Source organism: Puma concolor, chromosome D1 (assembly GCF_028749965.1).
Source record: "Puma concolor isolate L17-30 chromosome D1, mPumCon1.1.hap2, whole genome shotgun sequence".
Taxonomy (NCBI): domain Eukaryota; kingdom Metazoa; phylum Chordata; class Mammalia; order Carnivora; family Felidae; genus Puma; species Puma concolor.
The window spans coordinates 61,732,287-61,749,791 of NC_141676.1; the positions used below are offsets into that span (position 1 = coordinate 61,732,287).

General features: G+C 36.8%; 1 protein-coding gene across 4 annotated transcripts in view; it reads right to left on the bottom strand.

Annotated features, from left to right (window-relative positions):
• RSF1 (remodeling and spacing factor 1) overlaps positions 1-17,505 on the bottom strand; it is a 158,067-nt gene that overhangs the window by 98,311 nt on the left and 42,251 nt on the right. For 2 of the 4 annotated variants that reach the window (XM_086678396.1, XM_025928313.2), the window contains exon 2: positions 16,071-16,162. The exons of 1 other annotated variant lie outside the window; for it this stretch is intronic. In XM_086678396.1, coding sequence (XP_086534522.1) covers positions 16,071-16,162 — 92 coding nt within the window. Of the gene's footprint in view, positions 1-16,070; positions 16,163-17,088 lie in introns of all 4 variants that reach the window. One more of the 4 variants, XM_086678397.1, reaches the window with a different exon arrangement.

The following is a 17,505-nucleotide window of genomic DNA, read 5'->3' on the forward strand; positions in this document are numbered from 1 at the left end:
GGTGCTCAAACTCAAGACTGCAATATCATGACCCGAGCCAAAATCAAGAGTCAGATACCCAGCTGACTGAGTCACTTAGGCACCCCTACCATACTCTTAAAAAAAGAAAATGTTAAGAAAAGCATAAAGAACAGAAAATACACTCACAGTATTGTACTATATTTACTGAAAAATTCTGCATGTAAGTGGACAGGTATACAAACATGCTTTCAAGGGTCAACCGTATTACAAATTTAACAGCTTCTCTAACCAAGCTCTGGTTCTCTATTACTAACTTGAATGTATGGCTAAGAATAAATATTTCTCTTTGGGTCTTAGTATCTTCATCTTTTGCCATTTTGACCTCCCAACCTTGGGCTACTGTTGGCCCCTCTCTGCAGTCACTCCATGTGGTCATGTCTGTGCTGATGCCTCTGCTGCTGAGGGGCCTAACAGGCCTAACCCTGGCGGAGTTTCGGTTCTGTGTACCCTGATCCATTCCAAGCTGCTGCAGAAGCAGCTCAGGACCATGGATGTCATTATTGGACTCACCTCCTGCTTCCTGTGTTTCCTCCTGCCATCAGGCTGGGGTCCTATCACATTGAGCTACTCGAACCAGGAGTGAAGGGGGCTGTCCTATTGCTCACCCTGCAACCTGACCACCCCCAGTCTATCCTGATCATGTCTGCTACATTCCTGGTCAGCCTTCCCAGGATCATATTACATACAGCTACCTCTTCTGCAATCATTACTCCTAGATTTCCCCATGGTGACATCTTGGGACCAAATACATTGGTTTATAAGGCCCTGCTCAACAGGGAGCTCCTTATAATAAGGTCTATTTAAACCTTGGGGGGTGGAGGTAACCTTCATCTGTTAAGTCAAGAGCTCTGAGAGAAAGAAGTTAGGATTTAGTTTGGGAAATGAGTCTAGGATCATACTTAAGATTTCTGACTTGGGTAAGAAGGTGGGGGTATTGTGCTATGTAACTAAAGGTATTAGTCAGGGTAGTCAAGGTTATGCTGTAGTAACAAATAAGACCTAAAGCTCAACCATTTACAACAGCAGTTGGCAAACTATGGCCCACAAACTGAGTGCTTGTTTTTTGTAAAATAAGTTTTATTAGAACACAGCCAATTCCATTCATTGAGGAATTAGTCTGTAGTTGTGACAGAGACTATAAGGAACAAAAGTCTACAATATCTAGTATCTGACCCTTTAAGAAATGGTGTGTCAATCACTCAGTTACAGCAACAAAATTTTATTTCTGGCCTACGTTGATGACTGGTTAGCCGTGGCTTTGTAACCTATCATCTTCACCCAAAAATGGGCAGCACTGACTTAGAAAAGTATAAGTTATCATAGCAAAGGGAATAGAGAACATGGAGAAAATCCACTGCTCTTAAAAATTCTGCTCAAAGTGTAACCTATCATGTTTCCTTGCATTTCACTGGCCAAAAACAAGTCACATAGCCATGCCTGAATTCACTAGCAGGGAGATGTATACTTCTCCCAAAGCGAAGGAAACCAAATCTTTTTTAGTTGCCATACAAAAGTCTGCTCCTCCTGCCCCATTTTCCTGAATTTGTGCCACTAAGTAAGGGTTGATACCCTCTAACTTCCTCTACAAATAGGTATGATCATGGGACTGTGCTCTTCCTAATAGAACAATAGAAGTGAAGTATGCAATTCTGCCTCACTTCTTGAAAGAAAATTGTTTGCCCTATACATTCTTACCCTTTCCTGCAGCTGAAACATTCTACAGCAAAGAAAAACAAAATACCCTAGGGTGGAGCAATAAAATGTTAAGAACCTGGGGGCACCTGTGTGGCTCAGTCAGTTAAGCATCCAACTCTGATTTTGGTTCAGGTCATGATCTCACAGTTTCTAAGTTCAAGCCCCACGTCGGGCTGACAGGTTGGGATTCTCCTGCCTTCTGCCCCTAACCCACTCACACTCTCTCAAATTGAATAAATAAGCATTAAAAAAAAGATTTTTAAAAAAATGTTAAGAACCTGGATCCCTGAATAACCTCATGGAATACAGTTGTCCCAGGGTAGACAAGTCAGATTGTTGTAACAGATACAAATAAATTTAATGCTTATTTAAACAATTATATTTTTGAGTTTCTTTCTTACAGTAGTTTAGTCTCTAGCTAATATTGACTCATCAGCATTTTTTCAATGAAGATGTTCAATATGTAGTTGGTATACTGGCCTTCAAACTAAGATTCTGGATGAAAATATAAGTCATTAACATATGAGGTTTTAAAATCATGGGAATAAACAAGAATAGCCAAGACGAATATATAAAATGAGACTAGAAGAAGGTCTGGAACAAACTTCTGTAGTATAAAAAACTTTTAAGAACTCAGACCAAAAAAAAAAAAAAAAAGATCTGGGAAAGGAGACTACTAGGAGTAAAAGGAAAAACTGGAAAGGAGTGTAGGAAAAAAACTAAAAGAAAACAGTGTTTCAAGGAAAGAACAATTAGAGAAATTAAAAAGATGTGGAATAAAAAGTAACACTTCAACTTAGCAATTAGAACATCATTCAAGCTTTTCACTGTAAAGAATTTTTATTGCAATGGAATGTTACAGAAAGAAGAAAAATTTCAAGGGACTGAGGAGTGAATGGGAAGTAAACAGAATAGCAAATAAAGAAAATTATTTCAAAAGATCTATCTATAAAACTGAGATAGACACCTTCTGGGTGGCCCATAATGATCATCATCTCCTGGTATTCATTGCCCCTATAGAATTCACTTCCCCTTGCTGCCCTCCTCCCACAGCTTTGGATATAAGCCAAATCCAGTGACATTACTCTAAAACATGGCAAAAGTGAAAGTAGGTCATATCTAAGATTTGGTTACAAAAATATCATGACTTTATTTGTCTTAGCCCTTCTCTCTCATTCATTGGCTCTGTTGCAATGTGGGAAGCAGTCATATGGAGAAGTAACGCCCCCATAGAACTGCAATGTCGTGAGGGGCCCTGTGGATAAGCCATGACAAAGAAATGAATCCTGACAATAGCCATGTAACTGAGATTAGAAGTGGATTCTTCTTCAGTTGAGCCTTCAGATGAGACTGCATACCAGGCTAACAGCTTGATAACAGCCTAATGAGAAACTCTGAGCCAGAGGCATCCAGCTCTAGGTCACCTTCAGATTCCTAACACAGAAAAATGACAAGAGAATACATGTATGATGTTCATTTTTAAAAGTTTTTATTTTAATTCCAGTTAAACAACATACAGCGTTATATTAATTTCAGGTGTACAATATAGAGATCCAACAATTCCATACATCACCTGGTGCTCATCATCAAAAGTACACTCCTTAATATCCACCACCTATTTAATCCCAACCCTCCACCAACCTCCCCTCGAGTAACTGTCAATTTGTTCTCTATACTGAAGAGTCTGTTACTTGGTCTCTCTCTCTCTTTTCTCCTTTGCTCATTTGTTTCTTGAATTCTACATATGAGTGAAATCATATGGTCTTTGTCTTTCTCTGATTTATTTCACTTAGCATTATAGTCTCTAGCTCCATCCATGTCACTGCAAATGGCAAGATTTCATTCTTTTTTATGGCTGAATAACATTCCATGATGTGTGTGTGTGTGTGTGTGTGTGTGTGTGTGTGTGTGTGTGTGTGTATCTCCATCCATTCATCCATCAATGAACACTTGGGCTGCTCCCACATCTTGGCTATTGTAAATAATGCTGCTATAAACATAAGGGTGCATGCATCCCTTTCAATTAGTGTTTTTGTATTCTCTGGGTAAATACCCAGGGGAGTGGTTACTGAATCATAGGGTAGTTCTATTTTTAACTTTCTGAGGAACCTATATACTGTTTTCCACAGCTGCTGCACCAGTTTACAAGAGTGTTATTTTTTCTTTACATGCTCACCAACACCTGTTGTTTCTCGAGTTGTTGATTTTAGCCATTCTGACAGGTATGAGGTGATATCTCATTGTAGGTCTGATTTGCATTTCTCTGATGATAAGTGATGAACATCTTTTCATGTGTTTCTTGGCCATCTGCATGTCTTCTTTGGAAAAATGTCTAATCATGTCTATTGCCCATTTTTTAACAGGATTTTTTTTTAGGTGTTGAGTTATAGAAGTTCTTTATATATTTTAGACACCAACACTTTATCAGATATGTCATATATAAACATCTTCAAGAGTTCCATAGGTTGCCTTTTAGTTTTGTTGATTGTGTCATTCGTTGTGTGTATTTTTAATACAGTAGCATAGTTTATTTTTGCTTTTGTTTCCCTTGCCTCAGGAGACACACCTAGAAAAAAAGTTGCTATTGCCCATGTCAAAGAGGTTACTGTGTTCTCTTCTAGGATTTTTATGATTTTGGGTCTCACATTTAGGCATTTAATCCCTTTTGATTTTGTGTAAGGTATAAGAATGTGGGCCAGTTTCATTCTCTTGCATGTTGCTGTCCAGTTTACCCAACACCATTTGTTGAAGAGGCTGTCTTTTTCCCACTGGATAGTCTTTCCTGCTTTGTCAAAGATTAACTGACCATACAGCTGTTGGTTCATTTCTGGATTTTCTATTCTGTTTCACTGATTACTATAGCACTGTAATACAATTTTAAGTCCAGAATTATGATTCCTCCAGCTTTGCTTTTCTTTTTCAAGGTTGTATGGCTATTTGGAATCTTCTGTGGTTTCATACAAATTTCAGACTTGTTTATTTTAGTTCTGTGAAAAATGCTGTTGGTGTTTTGACAGGGCTTACATTAAAGGTGTAGATTGCTGGGGCCCATGGGTGGCTCAGTCGGCTGAGTGTCCAACTCAATTTCAGCTCAGGTCATTATTCCAGAGTCATAGGATCAAGTCCTATGTTGTACTCTATGCTGAGCATGGAGACTGCTTAAGATTCTCTCTCCCTCTGCCTCTCTCTCCCACTCCCACTCGCTCTCTAAAAACAAAACAAAACAAAACAAAACAAAACAAAACAAAACAAAGGTGTAGGTCGAGTATTATAGACATTTTAACAATATTTGTTCTTCCAATCCATAAGCATGCAATGTCTTTCTGCTTCTTTGTGTCATCTTCAATTTTTTTCCTCGGTGTTTTATAGTTTTCAGAGTATAGGTCTTTAACCTCTTTGGTTACATTTATTCCTAGATATCTTACTATTTTGGGTGTAATTGTAAATGAGATTGTTTTCTTACTTTCTCTTTCTGCCGCTTCATTATTGGCATGTAGAAATGCAACAGACATCTCTGTACGTTGATTTTGCATCCCGCGACTTTATGGAATTCATTGATCAGTTTTAGTAGGTTTCTGGTGGAGTCTTTCAGGTTTTCTATATATAGTATCATGTCAGCTGCAGTTTAAAGTCTGACTTCTTTCTTGCCGAACTGGATGACTTTTATTTCTTTTTGTTGTCTGATTGCTGTGGCTGGACTTCTAGTACTATGATGGATAAAAGTGATGAGAGTGTACATCTTTGCCTTGTTCCCGACTTTAGGGGAAAAGCTCTCAGTTCTTCCCCATTGAAGATGATGTTAGTAGTGAATTTTTCATATGGCCTTTAGATGTTCCCTCCAACCCTACTTTAAGGGTTTTTATCATGAATTGATACTGTATTTTTCAAATACTTTTCCTGCTTCTATTGAAATGATCATATGGTTCTTATCATTTCTCTTATTTTTTTAAATATGAAATTTATTGTCAAATTGGTTTCCATACAACACCCAGTGCTCATCCCAACAGGTGCCCTTCTAAATGCCCATCACACACTTTCCCCTCACTCCCACCCCCCCATCAACCCTCAGTTTATTCTCAGTTTTTAAGAGTCTCTTATGGTTTGCCTCCTTTCCTCTCTGTAACTTTTTTTTTTCCCTTTCCTCTCCCCCATGGTCTTCTATTAAGTTTCTCAGGATCCACATATGAATGAAAACAAGTGGTATCTGTCTTTCTCCGTATGACTTATTTCTTGTTTCTCTTACTGATGTAATGTATCATGTTGATTGATTTGCAAATAGTGAACCAACCTGGCAACCCAGGAATAAATCCTACAAGATCATAGTGAATGATTTTTATAATGTATTGTTGAATTCAGTTAGCTAATACTTCATTGAGGATTTTTGCATCAGGGATATTGGCCTATAGTTCTCTCTATATACATACATATTTTTAGAAAGAGAGCGAGTGTAGGGGCACCTGGATGGTTCAGTTGGTTAAGCATCCAACTTCAGCTCAGGTCATGATCTCACGGTTCACGAGTTTGAGCCCCATGGCAGGCTCTGTGCTGACAGCTCAGAGCCTGGAACCTGCTTTGTATTCTCTCCCCCTCTCTGCTCCTCCCCTGCACATGTGTGTGTGCTCTCTCTCTCTCTCTCTCAAAAGTACATCTGAAAAAAGAAAAAAAGAGAGCAAGCAAGTGCATGTGGGGTAGAGAGGCACACAGAAAGAGAATCTTAAGCAGGCTCTGTGCTCAGATGAACATTTAGCTTAGATGCGGGGCTTGATTCCACAACCCTGGGATCATGACCTGAGCTGAAACAGAGTCGGACAACTGATTGAACTGCCCAGGTGCCCATGTAGTTCTTTTTTTGTGCTGTCTTTATCTGGTTTAGGTATCAAAATAATGCTGACCTTATAGAATGAATATGGAAGTTTTCCTTCCTTTTCTGCTTTTTAGAATAGTTTGAGAAGAATACATATTAACTCTTCTTTAAATGTTTGGTATAATTTGCCTGTGAAGCCATCTAGTCGTAGATTTTGTTTGACAGGAGGTTTTTTTCCCCCATATTTTAATTTATTTTTGAGAAAGAGAGAGCATGAGTGGGGGAGGGGCAGAGAGAGGTGGGCACAAAGGATCTGAAGTGGGCTCTGTGCTGACAGCAGTGAGCCTCACGTGCGGGACCTGAACTCAGGAACCATGAGATCATGACCTGAGCTAAAGTTGGACACTCAACCAAATGAGCCACCTAGGTGTCCCTTGTTGGGGTTTTTTTTGATTACTGAATCAATTTCATTGCTGGTAAACAGTCTGTTCAAATTTCTGTTTCTTTCTGTTTCTGTTTTGGTAGTTTATAAGTTTCTAGGAACATATCCATTTCTTCTAGGTTGTCCAGTTGGCTGGCATACAGTTTTTCATAATGTTCTTTTATAATCATTTGTATTTCTGTGGTGTTGATTATTATTTCTCTTCTTTTCTTGATAAATCTGGCTACAGGTTTACCAATCATTGATTTTTTCAAAGAACCAGCTCTTGAACCAGCTCTTGGTTTCATTAATCTGTTCTATTGTTTTTTTTAGCTTCTATATCATTTATTTCTGCTCTAATCTTTATTATTTCCTTCCTTCTGCTGTTTTTAGGTTTTGTTAGTTCTTTTTCTAGCTCCTTTTGGTGTAAGGTTGTTTGATATTTTTCTTACTTCTTGACATAGGCCTGTAGTGCTGTATCTTTCCCTCTTAGAATCGCTTGTGCTGCATCCTAAAGGTTTTTTTCTTTTTTTGAAGTTTTGTGTGTTCGTTTTCATTTGTCTCATGTATGTTTTTACTTTTTCTATTATCTCCTGGTTGATCTATTCATTGTTTAGTAGCATGGTATTTAATCTCCATTGTATTTGTGATCTTTCCAGTGGTTGATATCTAGTTACATAGCGTTGTGGTCATTAAAGATGCCTGGTATGACTTCTTCTATTTGTTGAGAGTGGTTTCTGGGCTAATACATGGTCTATTCTGAAGAATGCTCCAGGCACACTTGAAAAGAATGTTTTAGGATAGAATGTTCTCAATATTTCTGCTAAATCCATCTGCTCCAGTGTGTCACTCAAAGGCATTCTTTCTTTGATGTTCTGTTTGGACATCAACACACACAACTGACATCATCTGTTAATACTGACACACAACACATCTGTCAATTGATGCAGGAGAATGTTAAAGTATCACTGTATTACTATCGATTAGTAATCAATTTGTATCTGTCTGTTATTAACATTTTTATATATTTGGGTGCTGCTATGCTGGGTGCATAAATATTTACAACTGTTAGATCTTGTTGGATGGATTGTCCCTTTATTATTATTATACACTGTCCTTCTTTACGTCTTGTTACAGTCTTTGTTTTAAAGTGTGTTTTGTCTTGGGGAACCTGGGTGGCTCAGTCAGTTAAGCATCTGACTCTTGATTTTGGCTCAGGTCATGATCTCATGGTTTCGTTTGTGAGATCAAGCCCCAGTCAGACTCTGTGCTGACTGCGTGGAGCCTGCTTGGAATTCACTCATTTATTCTCTCTGCCCCTTCCCCACTCACATGTGCACTCACTCTCTGTCAAAATCAACAAACAAACAAACAAACAAAAAGTCCCTTTTGTCTGATATAAGTACACCTACTCTGGCTTTCTTTTGAAAACCATTTGCATGATAGATGTTTCTCCATTCCCGCACTTTCAATCTGTAAGCGTCTTCTGGTGTAAACTGAGTCTCTTATAGGCAGCACACAGATGGGTCTTCTTTTTTTTATCCATCCTGTCACTCTACATCTTTTTATTGCAGCATTTAGTTCACTTACATTCAAAGTAATTATTGATAGATATGTATTTATTGCCATTTTATTACCTGTTTTGTGTGTGTTTCTGAAGATTTTTTTCTGATACTCTCTCGTCTTTTTTTCATGTTTTGCTAAGTTTCTTTAGTGATATATTTGGTTTTCTCTTTTTTCTTTGCAGGTTTATTAGTTTTTGATATTCAGGTTCTATATAACCTCTTCTGCATATAGCAGTCTATACTGAGTTGATGGTCATTTAAGTTTGAACCCATTCTTTTCTCCTCACCTCCCTAGATTTTACATATATGTAAAATTATATTTTATATACTGTTTTTGTGAGTTCTTGATTTTTTATAGAAATCAGATCTACCTATTGTTTCTTCAAATTTTCTGCCCTCTTTTCATCCTCTTTTGGGACTCCTATAATGATTTTCATTACATTTGATGGAGTCACCGAATTCCCTAAGTCTATTATCATTTTGTGTAGTTCTTTTCTCTCTCTTGTGTTCAGTTTAATTACTTTGTCTTCCAGGTCACTAATTCTTTCTGCTGCTTCTTTCCTTCTGTTCATTCCATCAAACATGTTTCTGATTTCATTTATTGATCCCTTTATCTGAGCTATCTTATTCTTTATCTCTGTGTTAAGGTTCTCACTCTTTTCTCAAATCCAGTGAGTATCTTTGTGATTGCTGCTTTAAATTCTCTATCAGGCATGTTACTTATACCTGTTTCACTTAGATCTCTGGCCAAAGCCTTGTCCTGTTCTTTCATTGGGGATAAATTTCTGTCTCCTCATTTTGTTTGCCTCTCTGTGTCTGCTTCTATGTAAGAAAGTCAGCTATGTCTTTTGATCTTGAAAGTATTTACTTCATGAAGAAGAGGTCCCAGAGTACCTTGCCACGCTGTGTTTCCTGTTCATCAAAACCTGGCACTTCAGGGGTATATTTTATCTGTATTGCTTACTAACTGATATTATCGTGTTCCATTTTGTTAAACACTTGATGAAATTTCGATTTCCAACAAAAGCAGGACCTGAGATGAGCTTAAACAGTTTATTTGGAAAGTATTCTAAGGAAGGCCTCAAAGACTAGACATACAAATTCAAACAATCACAGAACGTCCTTCGTATTGGTGACCAGCCACAGTATCAATCTGAAATAGTACTCTGCTTCTTTCTTTGGTGTCTCCTTATTCTCCATGTACCAGGGCCAGTTTCAGACTTCACCTGGAAAACTCAAGGCTGCAAACCAAGAGGCATCAGGGAGAATGTAGTTTGGGATGTGCTGAGCATTAGGCACAGCTCAGAGAATGGCAGACTTGATATTCACTGTTTTCACTAGCTACATTTTGAGGTTATTTGTCATCAAACAGCAGATAACTAATACAAAGGGGGAAAAGGGAGGATGGGTAAAAACTAAAGAGGAACAAAGAATTAAGGAAGAGTTTATTCTTTTTTTTTAAATTTTTTAAATGTTTTTATTTTATTTTTGAGAGAGACAGAGACAGAGACAGAGCACGAGTGGGAGAGGGGCAGAGAGAGGGAGACACAGAATCCGAAGCAGGCTTCAGGCTGTGAACTGTCAGCACAGAGCCTGATGCGGGGCTCAAACTCACAAACTGAGATTATGACCTGAGCTGAAGTTGAACGCTTAACCAAATAAGACACCCTGGTGCCCCAGAGCTTATTGTTCTTTAAAAAAATTGTAGAGATTGTAGCTTTCAAAAAGGATAAGGGGGAAAAACATATCTGTACTTAAGGTGTGTGTATGTGTGTGTTGTATATAAACTTTATTGATAGGCAACAAAAGGCTTAAAAATCAGAAAAAAGGAAAAATATTTTTAAAAAGGACAGTAAATATGAATATGAAATTAGCAAATCTCACTAAATATTTAAGTAGATAAATTATCCACTTTTTTAATTTGAAGGATTTATCTACTTTTTTTAATTTGAAGGACTTTTTATACACATCCACACACACACACACACACACACACACACACACACACATATCCACACATATTATGTAAGGTCATAAAATAAGTCTCAACAAAATTAACTGGATCAAAATCATAGAAAGTATGTTCTACATGTTATAAAATTAGAAACCAGTAATAGAAAAAAAAATTGGTGAAATTTACAAGCATGTGGAAATTAAACTACAACTAAATAACCAATGGGTCAAAGAAGAAATCACAAGAGAAATGAGAAGATACTTTGAGATGAAAGTAAACTAAACATACCAATTTATGGAATGGAGCTAAAGCAAGAAGTAAAGATGGAATATAATAGCTGAAAATGCCTATGTTAAAAAAAGAGGAAGATCTCAAATCAATAACCTAAATTTCCACCATATTACTAGGAAAGAATCCCAACTAAACCCAAGGCAAATAAAAGGAAAGAATAAAATAGAAAAATAGGGAAATTCTACTAAACTGTTAAGTTGGTTTTTAAAGATCAACAAAATTGGTAAATCTATAGCTACACTGACCAGGGGTGGGAGAACACTCACAATCAGTAAAATAAGGAAAGAGGGAATATTACTACCAACTCTACATAAATAAAAAAGATCTCAAGTGGATACTATGAGCAATCTAATGCCAATAAGCTAGGTAAAATGAACAATTTCCTAGAGACACAAACTACTGAAATTGACTCAATACCTATAGGGAATACCTATAGGGGCACCTAGGTGGCTCAGTTGGTTGAGCTTCCAACTTCGGCTCAGGTTGTGATCCCACAGTTGGTGAGTTCAAGCCCTGAATTGGGCCCTGTGCTGACAGCTCAAAGCCTATAGCCTGTTTTGGATTCTATGTCTCCCTCTCTCTCTGTGCCCCTTCCCCACTTGCACTCTGTCTCTCAAAAATAAATAAATGCTAAAAAAAAAAAAAAAAAAAAAAAAAAAAAAATTAAAGAATTAACATTTGATGAACACTTACAAAAAGTAAGAGGAAGTAACTTCTCAACTAATTCTATGAAGCCACAGACATCTCAATAAAACACATCATCATCCCTATGAATACAGAAACAAAAATCCTCCACAGTAAATTAACAAACCAAATCTAGCAACATATAAAAAGGATTATGAACCACGATGAAGTGAGACTGTAGGACTGCACAGTCCCAACATATGAAAATTAATCAATGCAATACACCATGTTAATAAAGGGAAAAACCACATGGTTATCTCAGTAGATGCAGAAAAAACATCTGACAAAACCTAACACCTTTCATGATAAAAAAATATTCAACATACCAGGAAGAGACCTTTCTTAGTCTGATAAAGAACCTCTATGAAAAACACATATACCTGGGGTGCCTGGGTGGTTCAGTCGGTTAAGTGCCCGACTCTTGGTTTTGGTTCAGGCCATGATTTCACAGTTCATGAGTTCAAGCCCTGCATCGGGCTCCGCACTGACAATGTGAAGCCTGGTTGGGATTGTCTCTCTCCCTCTCTTTCCACCCCTCCCCTGCTTGCTCTCTCAGTCTCTCTCAAAAATAAATAAACTTTAAAAAAAAAAAAAACACATATCTAATATCATATTAAATCTTAAAAGACTGAAAACTTTCCCCCAAGGATCAGGAACAAAGGATGTCTGCTCTCACCATTTCTATACGACAGTATACCAGGGGTTCTGGTTTTCTTACGCAAGAAAAAGAAATAAAGTATGTCCAGATTAGAAAGGAGGAAGTAAAACTATCTGGATTTGGAGATGATATCATCTCATATATAGAAAGTCTTGGGGCGCCTGGGTGGCGCAGTCGGTTAAGCGTCCGACTTCAGCCAGGTCACGATCTCGCGGTCCGTGGGTTCGAGCCCCGCGTCAGGCTCTGGGCTGATGGCTCAGAGCCTGGAGCCTGTTTCCGATTCTGTGTCTCCCTCTCTCTCTGCCCCTCCCCCGTTCATGCTCTGTCTCTCTCTGTCCCAAAAATAAATAAACGTTGAAAAAAAATTAAAAAAAAAAAAGAAAGTCTTAAAAATCTACAATAAAACTATTTGAGCTAATAGTCTGACAAAGAAGCAAGACACAAGATTAATATACAAAAATTAGTGTATTTCCACACATTAGCAATGAACGATCTGAAGATGAAGTTAAGAAAAAAATTACATTTATAACAACATCAAACCAAGAAAATACTGAAGAACTGAATAAATAAGTATAAAACTGGACTCAGAAAACTATGAAACGTTTTTGAAAGGAATTAAAGACCTAAATATTTTGAAAGACATCCTGATCCATGGATCAGAAGACTTATTTTTGTTAACCTAATATTCCCCAAATTTACCTACAGATTATATCTAATCCTATATAAATCATAGCTGGCATTTTTGCAGAAATTAACAAGCTGATCCTCAAACTCATTAAGAAAATGCAAGGAAAGCAGAACAGTCCAAACAATCTTGAAAAAGAACCAACTCAAAACCTATTACAAAGCTTTAATAATCAAGACAGCATAAATGATGACAAAGAAGTCAACAGAATAGCAACTTCAGAAATAGACCCTTCTATTTATGTTGAATTGACTTTTTACAAGATTGTCAAGGCAATCAAATATGGGAAAGAATGGTCTTTTCAACAAACAGTAATGGAATAACTAACTGGATATCCACACCCAAAAGGATGTGGTTGGACCCCTATCTTATATACAAAAATTAACTTAAAAGAGATCATAGATCTAAACACAGAAGCTAAAAGTACAGAACTGTTAGAACAAATTAGAGGATTACATCTTTATGATCTTAGTTTGGGCAATAGTTTCTTAGATATGACACCAAAGCACTAGCCACAAAAGAAAAAACTGTATTGGACATCATCAAAATTAAAACCTTCATGCATCGAAGAACATTACACAGAAAGTAAAAGAAAAAACACCAAATGGGAGAAAATGTATGCAAATCATGTATCTGGTAAGGGTCTAGCATGCAGAATATATAAAGAGCTCTTAAAACTCAAGAACAAAAACACGAACAACCAACTAAACAAAGAAGGATAGGAGTAGGCATTTTTCCACATTTTCTCAAAGATATACAATGGCCCACAAGTATATGAAAGGAACACTCAACATAATTTAGTCATAAGGAAAATGTAAATCAAAACCATGGGAACCCCCACTAGGATGCTTAAAATCAATCAATCAATCAATCAATCATAAGTGTTAATGAGGAAGGATGTAGAAAAACTGGAACCCTCATAAATTGCTAGAGAAATTGTAAAATGGTGCAGCTTTGGAAAACAGTCTGGCAGTTAAGTAGTCAAAACAGAATTACCATATGACCCAGCAATTCCACTCTAGATATAAGAAATGAAATCACATGTCTACTAACAGCAGCACTTTTCATAATAGCCGAAAGATGGAAACAAGCCTAATATCATAAACTGGTAAGTAGATAAGTAAAAAGTGGTATATCCATACGAAGGAACATTATTCAGGCATAGAAAGGAACAAAGCGCTGATTCATCCTTTAACAGGGATGAAACTTGAAAACATTATGCTAAGTGAAAGAAACCAGACACAAAAGGCCACATATTGTATGATTCTATTTATATGAAATGTCCAGAATAGGCAAATTCATAGAATCAGAAAACAGATTAGTAGTTTATAAGGACAAGAGGAAAGGAGAGTAATTATTGAGTATGGGGTTCCTTTTTGAGGTGATAAAAATGTTCTGATTTAGACAGTGATGATAGTTGCACAACCTTGTGAATATACTAAAAAACACTGAATTGCATACTTTCAAAGGGCAAATTTTATGTTATGTGAATATATCTCAATTTTTTAAAAAATGAGCTAGAACCTGTAGTTTTCACCATAGAACTAAAGGGGTTTATAAAATCATCTCATTTCTCACATTTTATGAAGAAACAGACACAACGGTGCAAAGTAGATTATCCATGGTTCTAAAGTTTAACAAGAGATGTGAACAGTATACAAGATATTTCTACCTAAATTCTCAGAACATGTAAACAAATAAACCCACTTTAATAACAAACCCACATTTATTTACAAGGGACTATATACCCTTTAAGATATTATATAAAAATCAATGCCCTGAAATTCCAGCATCTCTTTTAAAGCTCCAAAACTTGATTCTTAACCATTAATAAATATTTTATTAAAGGCAAAACAGCGATTTCACTGGTATATCCTAAAGCACTTTTTTAAAAAAATGTTTATTTATTTTTGAGAGACAGAGAGAGACCGAGTATGAGGTGGGGAGGGGCAGAGAGAGAGGGAGAGCCAAAATCCAAAGCAAGCTCCGGGCTCCGAGGTGTCAACACAGAGCCCAATGTGGGGCTCGAACCCACGAACTGTGAGCTCATGACCTGAGCTGAAGTTGAATGCTTAACCGAGCCACCCAGGCACCCCTAAAGCACTTTTAATAGTTAAAAATTTGCTCAGTTATCATTCACAGTTTTAATATATTTTGGAGATTTCATTCAACATTAGTTTGGGGTCTGTATCTCATCTCTTGAAATGTGGCCAGAATTGTGGCTGCTTTCAACCAACAGAAAAGGAACCAGTGAACTGATTAAAATTGTTATGTCACTTAATTTGGAATGATGTGTTCTACACCAATAAATGGAAAAGCACATGTGATTTTTATAATAATGTAACAAGCAACTCTTATACCCTGATGATTCCTCTTTTCATAGTGCTCTGAAGTCATATATGTACCTCCCCCAAAAAGAAAGCAGGTATGAAAATACATGGGTAAACATGTATTTTTTAAAAGACAAGAAAATCATACAGTTTTCAAAATACCAAAAAATATAACCTAATATTCTGGTATGTTATAGAATTAAAAATATTCCCAAAAGATATCATGGAGGTAGGTACATTTATCAGCTTGGGCTTCCAAAAATTGTGTAGGTCTCAAAGTTTGGATACAATTTCAGACCATTTATCCTGAATGGTTTATCGTAAAGCATTCTGATTTCCCAGGTTGTTTTCACTAAAGGATAGCTTTGGCCTTATTGGTAACTGGTAATCTCCTATACTGATTTAAAGGTGTTATGACATCTTACCATTTAAGTAACAGACAAATTCTGTCTGTGTCTATGCATACAGTGTGATCTCAAGGAAGAATGACAACTTTCTTTGCCTTATTTATGTCTTACTTGATTTATCTGGATGGTTTTAAGGATTAAATGAGAGAAGACATGAAAAGTCCTAGGCACGGTGTTAGGCACAAAAGGGACATAACACCTCTGAAACCCAAATTTAGGACTAAACACTATGGCTTAGTAGTTGCAGAAAAGAATCACATGCCGATAGTAATTGTATGGAATTCTAAGTCATATTTTGCAACTTTTAGCTGACCATTTTAAAAGTTCAGCATATTATGAAACACATCAATTTATGCTACAGTAATATTTCAGTAACAGAGAAGGCACATTTTTTGAGAGAGGAGGGAGAGAGAAGCAGAGAGGGAGGAAGAGAATCTTAAGCAGGCTCCATGCCAGCATGCCAGCGAGATCATGACCTGAACTGCAATCAAGAGTCGGATGCTTAACCAACTGCACCACCCAGGTGCCCCAGAGAAGGTAATTTTTAATATTTACCTTGATCAAATATTTTTCCCATCTGTCTGCCGTAACAGATTTGCCAATCTTCCTCATCAACTTCAAATGGAGCTCCACCAATTCTTTTGGTACTTAAAAGAAAGAAAAAATACTGTTAGCTCACAAAATAAAACATTTATAAACATTTAAGATAAAAAAAGAACTTTCCCCTTCTCTTAATACTTTTTTCAAAATAGAAGATGTTGACTTTAACTATCTTTTAGACCTCTGAATCAGAAAAGACTAAACTAGGGCAAGAAATAACTGAAAACCACTCTCTTAAAGATGAGCAGGAATATTCACATTTTCTTTCAAAGCATTATCAAGTAAGAATGAACTCGAATGTAAACTGTGGATTTTTGAGTGATAATGATAGGTCAATGTAGGTTCATTAATTATAACAAATGTACTTCTGTAGTGCCAGGAGATATGGATAGTGGAGGTCGTGTGTTGAGAAAGAGTATATACGTGAACTCTCTCTGTGCTTTGTGCTCTTTGAACTTTGTGCTCTATTTTTCTGTGAATCTAAAACTGCTCAAAAAATAAAGCCAATTAAAAAAAATGTATCATCAAGTAAAAGCCCTTAACCATACAACCACAATTTCTACTAGTGTTTGTTTCTCATAACACGTATTTGTATACTTTACTGACATTACAGACCAAGACACAGATTCACAGAATTAGAAAAGAATCAAGGAATATAAATTCCAAGTTGGATATGGATATGGATATCTCAGAAACAGTCCAATGGCTTTCAACCTATTTCACAAAACTATTCTTTCGATCTATACCTTCTCTATGGGCTAAAGTCCTCTACATGATCCCTCCGGATCTTCACTTGACAACTTTCAGGACAGAACACTGACTTATCTTCCAAAGTTCTAGTTATTAGAAAGCCTTATACAAAGTCAAAATCTGCCTTCCTACACCTGGTTCTTACTCTTATTCTCTAGTTTCAAAGACAATATTTTCAATTCCTCTTCAGCTAGAACCTTCAAATATTTGAAGACTGTTTTACCTTCCCTCAGGTTTTCTCTTCTAACTGTAAACAGCCAGAGTTCCTCCATATATCCCTTGGATATGACGTGATTATGTTGTTTAATTATATCTGTTAGACGGAAGGGAAATAAAAGGACACACATACACAGCCATCAAATTTGGCATTTTCCAAATACCACTAGGAGAAACAGGAGGTATACTCTCTAAAATGTTTCCATAATCAAATACATTAGAAAAATACTGGATTGGGTGCCTAGGTGGCTCAGTCGGTTAAGTGTCCAACTCTCAGTTTTGGCTCAGGTCATGATCTCATGGTTCGTGGATTCAAGCCCTGCGTTGGGCTCTGCGCTGACAACGTGGAGCCTGCTTTGGATTACCTCCCTCCCTCTCTCCCTCTCTCAAAATAAATAAATAAACTTAAAAAATTTAAAAAAAA